The sequence below is a fragment of the Sinohyriopsis cumingii genome, chromosome 1 (genome assembly GCF_028554795.1).
Source record: "Sinohyriopsis cumingii isolate HCF-2022 chromosome 1, ASM2855479v2, whole genome shotgun sequence".
In the NCBI taxonomy this organism is placed as follows: Eukaryota; Metazoa; Mollusca; class Bivalvia; order Unionida; family Unionidae; genus Sinohyriopsis; species Sinohyriopsis cumingii.
Window position 1 is genome coordinate 91,164,024 of NC_142961.1, and position 10,684 is coordinate 91,174,707.

At 34.1% G+C, this 10,684-nt stretch overlaps 1 protein-coding gene across 1 annotated transcript in view; it reads right to left on the minus strand.

Annotated features, from left to right (window-relative positions):
- Window positions 1-5,628, minus strand: part of LOC149807334 (alkaline phosphatase-like) — a 28,405-nt gene extending 22,777 nt beyond the window's left edge. Inside the window, exons 1-4 of the mRNA XM_089936795.1 lie at window positions 5,461-5,628; window positions 4,804-5,024; window positions 4,053-4,227; window positions 682-851 (exon numbers count right to left, since the gene is read on the minus strand). Of these exons, the coding sequence (XP_089792921.1) occupies window positions 682-851; window positions 4,053-4,227; window positions 4,804-5,024; window positions 5,461-5,596 (702 nt within the window). The 5' untranslated portion in view covers window positions 5,597-5,628. The remainder of the gene's footprint in view (window positions 1-681; window positions 852-4,052; window positions 4,228-4,803; window positions 5,025-5,460) is intronic.
- Between the last annotated feature and the right edge of the window lie 5,056 nt (window positions 5,629-10,684).

Sequence of the window (10,684 nt, forward strand, 5' to 3'; positions counted from 1 at the left end):
GGATTACAAATACAATGACGATACTGTACAAGCCCTTGGATTCAACGGTGCTATTCTTTGCAGTGCAATATGCCAATGAGAGTACATTAAGAAACCAAACAAATTTTGTTTGTAATAAGGATAAGAACAAGAAAGTGATGAAGGTAACAAAAGACAAGGAATTAAAAGTGTACAACAGAATGTGAACCATTATTGTTTATTTGGATGATTTTTAACGTCACTTGCAACACTTTGCTGATTTTATTATGACGAGGAAATGCACTTAGTTTCTATTTTCTCGACATAACATAGCCATTGTGATGAACGTGCCATTGAAAAATCAAGCAACGTAAATGGTATCTTATCATTTGTGCTTGACGATGGGTTCTTATATTAAATATAAAAAGCGATGCTTTCCTGTAAACTTCCAATGAAAAGTGTTCCTAAACGATCATATTTTTAAGTCAAACAAATAAAAATAAAACCCACAAAATTATACATATATATTTCTTTAACTCAGCTTTTCATTTGCTCAGGTGGAGATTGGTGCAGAAAGCAGCAAAGGAAAACCTTCCGAAGAATATGAAAAAGATGGGTAGGCGCTGATAAACTCTTTGTCCAGAAGAAGAAAAAAAAACCAGATTAATCAGATAATTAATATATCCAGAAATATAAATTAAAAAGCGTTGTTTTGACGCTTACCTGAATGTTTGGATTGTCATCAATGAGTTGGGCAGCAATATCTTTACAACCCCCCGCGACCCCGGAAGTATAATGATCTCCCTCCCAATCCCTGTTGGCCACGTGCGCATAGGCTGCTGCAGGTGTAGCATGGGTTACACGCGTTGTTGTTACTATTCCAACTGACTTTCCTGTTTGAAAAAATATCTACAAGTATCTTCTGCTTTCTCGTTTGTACATCACACACCAGAAAATTGCTATTAAAGCGTTTTCCCTGATCTCCACGCGTCTGTATTCATTAACACATTGAAATGAGCTTTTATTAATTACAGTCTTAGTGAACTACATTCACATAGGAATAAGCTTTATTACTCCCAGTCTAATTTAATTACATTCACTCTGAAATGAGCTTATTACTCCCAGTCTAATTTAATTACATTCACTCTGAAATGAGCTTATTACTCCCAGTCTAATTTAATTACATTCACTCTGAAATGAGCTTTATTACTCCCAGTCTAATTTAATTACATTCACTCTGAAATGAGCTTTATTACTCAAAGTCTAATTTAATTACATGCACTCTGAAATGAGCTTTATTACTCAAAGTCTAATTTAATTACATGCACTCTGAAATGAGCTTTATTACTCAAAGTCTAATTTAATTACATGCACTCTGAAATAAGCTTTATTACTTCCGGTCTAATTTTATTACATGCACTCTGAAATGAGCTTTATTACTCAAAGTCTAATTTAATTACATTCACTCTGAAATGAGCTTTATTACTCAAAGTCTAATTTAATTACATTCACTCTGAAATGAGCTTTATTACTCCCAGTCTAATTTAATTACATTCACTCTGAAATGAGCTTTATTACTCCCAGTCTAATTTAATTACATTCACTCTGAAATGAGCTTTATTACTCAAAGTCTAATTTAATTACATGCACTCTGAAATGAGCTTTATTACTCAAAGTCTAATTTAATTACATGCACTCTGAAATAAGCTTTATTACTCCCAGTTTAATTTAATTACATGCACTCTGAAATGAGCTTTATTACTCAAAGTCTAATTTAATTACATTCACTCTGAAATGAGCTTTATTACTCAAAGTCTAATTTAATTACATTCCCACTTTAATGAGCTATATTAATCCCAGTTTTATTGAATTACATTCCCACTTAAATGAGCTGTATTAATCCCAGTCTTATTGAATTACATTCCCACTTAAATGAGCTATATTAATCCCAGTCTTATTGAATTACATTCCCACTTAAATGAGCTATATTTAATCCAAGTCTTGTGGAATTACATTCAACATTGAAATGAACTATATTAATCCAAGTCTTGTGAATTACATTCACACTGAAATGAACTGTATTAATCCAAGTCTTGCGGAATTACATTCCCACTGAAATGAGCTATATTAATCCCAGATTTACTGAATTTCATTCCCACTTAAATGAGCTTTATTAATCCAAGTCTTATTGAATTACATTCCCACTGAAATGAGCTATATTAATCCCAGTTTTATTGAATTACATTCACACTGAAATGAACTGTATTAATCCAAGTCTTGTGGATTTACATTCCCACTGAAATGAGCTATATTAATCCCAGTTTTATTGAATTACATTCACAATGAAATGAACTTTTATTAATCCCAGTCTTAATGAATTACGTTCACACTGAAATGAACTTTATTAATCCCAGTCTAATTTAATTATATTCACGCTGAAATGCTCAAAGAATAAAAGAGGAAAAAGGAAATAAATACAAAACCATATTCGTTTTTTTTATTGTTGTGCTGAGTCGAGGAAAAAATCCTTTGAAGTGGCTTAGATATAGATCGTGGCCTCAAAATAGCGCAAACAAAGGAATGAAACAACCTGATAGAAAAAAAAATCTTATAACACCGTAACCTCAATTTTGTATTATTTTATATATAAAAAACATTCCTCCACTCAATCTGCTCTACAATCTGACATTCATATGGGGTCAGAGCAGGATAAAATATTTCGGATTTGGTGTGGAGAAAATTAGTTCTATCTAAATTTATAGGTATTGTTTAGCTGTGAAATAATTATGACAGTGACTGATTTTTACCATGGAATAAGTGTGTTGGAGTGATTCTTTATTTTAAGATGTCTTTTAATTTGCTTGTGAAAGCAGTGGTGGAAATGCACAGGTAAAGTAAGTTTTGTCAAGAACTATGTCTCACTGACCTGGAAATGAAATCTCGACCGCATTACGATCTTATCAACTGTCATTAAAAAAATTGTAGGGTAACACCTGACAAGTTTTAGTGTATGTTCTTGTACTATAATAGCACGGTTATCCATTGAAATCCTGGTGTCTATGGAGTTTTAGTCTGTGTTCAGCCTGGAGAAATGCATGTAGGTAATATAATTAATTAAATTAATTTGGCTTGCAGTCCGTAGAGTTTCAGATAATGCCAGTTGTTGATTAGAGATTGAATAAAGTGAACTTAAAACCTCTTCAACTGTGATGTACTATTTACAATCTCTTTAGGGTTCGTTATAATTATCGAGCATTACAGTTACCAGTCTGTGAAGTATCACTAGAACACCCCGAGTCTCTTTCAGAGAGTTATATTTATCTTAATGGCATAATAAAAAGGCGAGGATGTTCCAAATTTGGCAGAAAGCTGATGGCTGTACAAGGTAGCTCTCATCCAACGTCACAATATACCGATAACGTCTCAATGAAAAACATCTGGTTCTTGTATCATTTATCTATTAATTTGGTTTGATCAGAGACGGAAGATAAGATACAGTCAGAGCGCTCGCGTTCTAATGTCCAGAGACTTTGGACCTGTGACTCAGGGGTCAAACAGTCTTGATGCAACGATACATTTTGAAAGAGAGGTCACAGGTATTGTTCAAGAGTGATCAGATGTAAGAAACTGGACGCCAATTACAAGCTGTACAAATTTTAAAAACAGCGAACATATTTTAATTTCTAATTTGTTTTAATGATTCTATTTATGTTAGATAATATACTGATGCCACAAAAAAGGATGTGTGGTAAGGTATTGTGAGATTGTACTGTGCGGAGAGTGTAAGTAATATGGTCACACTTTTCATAAATCTATTAAAGTTGTTTTGAGTTAATAAACTGTCAATGTATGTATGTATGTATGTATGTATGTATGTATATATATATATATATATATATATATATATATATATATATATATATATATATATATATATATATATATATATATATATATATATAAGGCCGTATTTATTGCTTGATCGTGTTTCTGATAAAATTGTTTTTCTTTTATTTAAACCACAAACTTATCTGTCTTGAAGCCAGAGAATACATTTCGCAAAATAAAGATAAAAACGTTTGAAAGAAAGTTACCAGCCGCAAGAGACCAATCCAGAATAGAAGTGACCTCTGCACCTTTAGAGCTGTAACAGTCTCCGAATCGGGTGCGTCCGTCTACCCCAATAGTCGCAGCATTCGTCTTGACCCCACATAAATAGGCCGTACCTGTGGCTGCACTGTCAGGTGTTTGATGGTCTTGACAATACGTCTGAATATTAAGAGTGGACTGGTTTGGTTGCCAATGTTCGGTGAGCATAATGAATTACTTAGGTCGCATAATGAAAGTCTAAGATATGACGGCTGGTCGCGTCTTTTGCTAAGACCTAGCTGTTTTCCATTCCGAGTACGTTTTCTTGTAAGGTGTGTAACTAAGGTCTCATTCACTTCAATTTGCCTTCGAGATTAATTAATTTTGTGTGTGTGTGTGTGTGTGTGTGTTTGTGTGTGTGTGATAATGATAGATTTAATCTGAGATAAATTTAAGTTACAAGACATAGTTATTATCCTTTTTGGAGAGAGATAAAACATGCCTTTAGAATGAGTAGCGAGCAGCTGAAGGTTGACAACGTGCTCATCATATTTGTACAGTTACGTGGCTAAAATAGCTTCAAGAATGCATACTATATTAATAACTTTTGACAACAACAAACATATTTATACTTAGGGTTAGACCTCATGGTGAAAAAATCCACGTTTGAACTGTACGGGTATAATACGCATCGCTGAACTTTGGTAGTTGGTATACAGTGTTATTACCGGTAAGTTGCCCAAAGTTGGAACTTACCTTGCTGAGACCGGTGTGAGGAAACAGGTCGAACGAAAGATGGCCCTCTTCTCCTGTTTTGTTCTTAAGTTGGCCCTTAAGGATTCGAGAGGCAGTGACTGTGGGAATACTCATTCCGTCACCAAGGAAAAGGATTACATTCTTTGCAACGCCTATATTCGTCTGAGTGGCTAGGGCGTTCCTCAATTCCGTTTTTGCCACTGCGCGCCAGTAGTCCGCCGCTGGTATAAAGAAAAATCAGGTGTAGCATGAACTTTGTCTCATAACAAAATTACTAAGGGATAATGTCTTTATAATAAAACTTTGGCACAACACAGCGCCATCTCCCCCCCCCCCCCGCCCAAATGCGCCTATATTTGAATCTGGAGCGTATTTTGCTCAGAGATAAGAATTGCTTTCTTCTCCTCGCGCGAAATGGTTTTATGACAATAAAGCATATTGTTTTGTTGTTTTTATTTCTTGTATATATTATACTTTTTAAGTGCAGTTGATACTAATTATCATAGGTTAATTTTATCTAACAAATGTAATCACAAAATAAATTTGATAGACGGTTTGTTTAAATCGCTAAATAAATGTTCTCAAGCAATCGCAAGAGAGATAAATAGTGAAAGGAACAGAAAGACAAGCGGACAAACATATCAAGGTAGATCCTACTCTCTCCATTTCCCGAATATTTGACAGGTTCATTCCCAGTGTGTGGTGGTAACGACGGCTGGGGAAAAAGAAAGGTATGCACATTCGCAGACAAACAGATCAGTGCAAGTGCCGCTGAGGTTATTGTACCAAACATGGCCGGTTCCTCGAGAAAAGACAGTGACTAAAGCGCAAACGTTATCAATTAAGGAATATATATATGTATAGGTTGCACCTGGAAACCTCTTATCAACGACTCGCGTCGTACGTTGTTGTCCTTCTTGCATTCATATAGGATATATTGATATACCACATATCTTTAGAATAGATTACTTATTATGAACAAAACTTGTCTCATTTATACATTTTTTTCTGAATGGATCTGGAGCTGGTTTTGTTTCACGACAGGCAGACCATGGTGGTAACGTTTGTGCATTTTATTACAAGAGTAGGTTAGAAACATGTTAATACTTTTTTGGGAGAACTCTTACATCATGTAATAAGGCCTCATCATGATTTAATATCAGGAAGAACAAGTTAAATCCATGGCGAGCAACTACTTTTATTTCGGGGCACAATATGATGGAATCTTCCACTTGTGACGATTTCGCAAGAAATATATGACGTTTGATAAATAATTTTAGTACGTTGCTAGCCAAAGCTCTCAAATGTTATAAATTATTTAGGAAAATCTACTTTTGCAAGATTGACACTTACTACTCAACTGGAAAAAATGTAATCATGCATCACCAGGTCATCAGTATCACGTCACTTGTTACCTTAGTTAAAACTTTTGAAAAAGGGGTAGATTTGTAATTGAGTTCACCACTACTAAATGGTATATAAACTATACATCGTATGGTTTAGTTATAACTATGTGCCTTTAGATTTCTTGACGATATGTTTCTGCTATTAATTATTATTGATATTGCCATAAATGATCTAAATTTTGTAAATAGGTGCATATAAAGTAGTAAGTAAAAAAGTAAACGTAGGCTTACAATTACTGATTTTAAGAACAAAACAAACGAACGAACAATTACAATGAATGAAAAGATAAACAAATATGAGAAATGCAACAAATGTGAATTTACACACGAATGAAAATAAACAGCATGTTAATAAAGAACCATGAAATTTCTGGAACTGGACATTATATTTTTACTGAAACAATAAATAGAAAGAAGACATACAAATTACGCTAATGACCGCAGGTTACTATTTAATGGATTTCTTAAACATTACTGTGTATATCAGTCCGAACAACTCTCTACACAGCAATAAATCGATAATCTCCCAAAATTCGATGACTTAAACTCAATCAAACAAATCTTTAGCTGTTTTGTCTACTAAATCCAGTTAATATTTTATCTTTGAGCGGTATTTTGTACATTTAGATATGAACAGAGTAACATATTTCATAGAGTTTAAGGTAGTTCAGTGTAAGAATCACATTGTCTACACTGTTCTGTTTGTCCGAAAGCAATATGACGGTTTATGCCAGGTCTTGTGGGTAAATGATTTCAAACTATATTTATAGCAGCAAGGTGAAGTCGTAACCTGCCCTTTCTCATCGGTATAAGGTTATAGTTCGTAGAATTAAATAAATTAATTTAGGAAGAATTTTATTTCTTCATATATTTGGGAGGATATTTTATGTCCCGTGTCTTCAATTCCCAATGCTGATACAAACGTTTAATCCATTTAAAAGAGAATTGTGGAAATTCCACAATTTTAATACAAGACTTGAATGATATTTTGCCAAGAGCAAATAGTCTTTAAACATTTTTTAAGTACCTACTATTGACCCCTATTATCTTTGCAGTAAAATAGTATGCTTGTAGTTTTATCTAAACAATGATACGTCAATTGCCAAGTTATTTGACTTGAAATTTATTGACTTATATCAACGACAATGGTATCAGAATGTATGTGAACTAACGTAAAATGGTACGACAGGCAAAAAATCTTAAGTCCGAAGGTTATTTTATTTATTTATTTTAATTGCATAGAGTCATTTGTAGAAAAAGTCTTCGCGTGTTTGTGATCTATGAATTATTGGAACTTGGCTTTCTATGTTATGTTAACTTGAATTTTAACCGTGAAAAGCTTTCGTCACGTACTGTGATAAGGTACGCTTCAGGCGTGTCATAATCATGGCGAATGGTATTAAGGCCAGTACCGAAGGCGCAAGTCACACGACCAGTTCTAGATTAAATGTCACAGAACGGGTTATAATTTGGAAAGAAGATTTTCTTGCAGATTCTAAACACAAATAATGAAATCAAGTTTACATAAATTTAATTAGTATGGATGGAAACCTTTACTTATATCCATATGTTAACGTAACTTTTGATCCAATCACCACCAACACAGCCCTTCCTCTGGACAGACTCAGGATTTGATCCTCAATCATTATTGTTACATACTCATCCTAGTGGTACATCGTATTAAATATGATCACCCTCTTTAAATCAGTGTAACTCTTAACTAGTCGTAACTTTATGTTTACTCACAAAATCGATGTCGTTAGGACGCATCGGAATGGTATGGACCCAATATCTTAGCAACCAGCTTGAATTAAAGGTTAACATGATATTCGTTTGTGTTTATACAATGGATATGAGTTGTACAAAGAACAAGCACAGTCTACGATTCCAGAGAAAAGTTTGAATGGGAAAATAGTTAAACTGATGCAGAGATAAATTTATATATGTAATTTGTTTAGAAGCACTAAAACTGAAACGACAATTTTACGATTACATCAAGGTAATTTAACAACATGTGGAAACGTGTGAAGTTAAGAAGGCAGAATGTTAAGAAAGAAAATAAATAGTTTGGTTCCTTAAAATTCTGAGAGTTAGTATTTTCGGATTTGTTTGATAATTTCCTTAAAATTTGGGGAGTTAATGTCTTTTGACAATTAAAAATGCTGGAGGGTCATATGTGGCTAAGAGCTTTTACAAAAATAACAATGGTGGAGGATCCGTTAGATAACTGACTTTATTAAATTGAAAAATTGAGGATGATCACCTGCTGGAACATTTTATTTTAAATTATGGAGGATCGGATTTTTTGTATAAAAAAAGAAGATTAACATAAGGTGAATAGAGTAGTCACCCATACATTTTCATAAAATTTGAAGAATACGAAAGATTGTAACTTAAAATGTTTAAAAACTTATGATATTTAGAATTGCATAGTTGTTCATCAACTTTGGAGAGTTAATTGCCTCTTTTTGGGGCGGCTGGGGTGGGTTAAAAATGGTGAAGGATAACATGATAGCTTTCCAGGGATTTTGAAAAATGAAATATGATTAAAAAAGACAGAGATTCGAATTATGGTCGATATTTGTTAGAAATTTATTACATGTTAATGGCCTGGGATTTTTCGAAAAGTTAAAAATGATAGAAGGTTCCTGGTGACTTAAAATATATATATATATATATATATATATATATATATATATATATATATATATATATATATATATATATATATATATATATATATATATATACTATACTACTGTCATACGACTGTCCTCAAGTTTTGAAGTTCTAGTCTCATTTGTTTCTTAATTTCTAAAAGCATCATCAATATATATCTTATAGCATTGTCTAAATTTAAATTAAACTTGGTTTGCAATGATTATAACTTTTACTTTTAAACTTGAAAGGTTTTCGGTATGTAACGGTGATAAGCTACCCTTCACGTATGACATACACACGACAGATAAAGGCGAGAGTGAAACAGATGGCACACGTCACACTTTCATATCAAGATTACATGTAACAGAATAGGTTATAACTAGGACAAGAGATTTCTTCGACTCGGATCTGTATGACTTCAGTGAGTAGAGATAGAAGCCATCATCAATATCCACGTCTTTATCTAACATCTGATCTCATTCCATTACCACCATCACCACCACCCCGCCACCTGCATCCAGGATCTTAACTACTAGTATTTGTTTCTGTTGCGCACTCGTTGTACCAAATGTCATAACAATCTTTTAACTGGCAAGACGGAATTCAGATAACCAGTCGATTACAACCCATCTACTCCCTCTCCCGAGGGTGAAAGGGCAGAATTAAGGGTTCGAAAGCTGCGTTGTCATTATCTTAAGGAGATGTCTTAACCGGAAACAGTATTTGCAGTCCTAGGCATTCATTTATATTAGTAAAATAGAATACGACTATCAAGAATACTCGCTCGCCGTTTGCATATTCAAACAAAGCGACATGATTCGTAATCTGCTCCCACCCCCAATTCCATGCTGATTATCTTGACCCAGAAGCATTCAAAACGAGTTCCATATGCATGATGCATATAATGAAGTACTTTACTCATAATTTAATAACCTATTTTACGCGAAGTTTCTACATTAAATTTCATCTTGTCTACTTTGGTCGATTTGAAAGCTGCACTACCAGCGTGTCACGCGGTGAAATATGTTACGTTCAAATCTTGCTGGTGGTTACTGCTTGTTCTACTCCAAGTTAAATAATAATTACCAATCAGCAATCAGTGTAGCTTATTCCCTGCGTGACAGACAGGATGTACCAGCAAAGCAACATAAAAACTTCGCTCTAAAGTCATTGATATATAAAGTACATAAACAGAGATGCTGTCAGGGTGTGAGATTGCGTGAATCGTGCAAAATATGTACGAATTCGCACAAATGGAGAACGATGATGCGCGAGAACTCACGCAAATTAGTTGACAGTATTGCATATGAAAATGTGTTCGACAAAGTATACCATTTTTATTTAACCATTCTTGTCGCGACATCTGTTTTTCGATTAGCCAACTGTTTAGACAGCTGGGGTAATCAAACACGACAAAAATGGTTGTTAAACTAAATTTTATTGGCACATTGTACCGTGAAACAAGCGTTATGGCGTAGACTGAACCCTCCACGAAGGAAGTTTTACAAATACGCGTATAAAATACGGGCAACCTAGAAAACCCAAAATGTCTGATTCCCGGTGTGGTTCATTGCGTTTTCGTTCGCCAAATGCTTGCTGGTGATGGTGATGACAAAATGTTTAAAGATATTAAGTATATTGGCTTATTGGAGCTGGGAAACTCTTAATGGAGATACCATTGAGTGAGTTTGAGCCCGAAAATGGTGTTAAATACGAGTCAGATGTACACGTTGGATGGAAAAAATAGAGGGCATGACGGTAGATCTCCATTTCAGCGGTATTTTTAAATTAAAGGTAGAAAGGGCAGATTACTG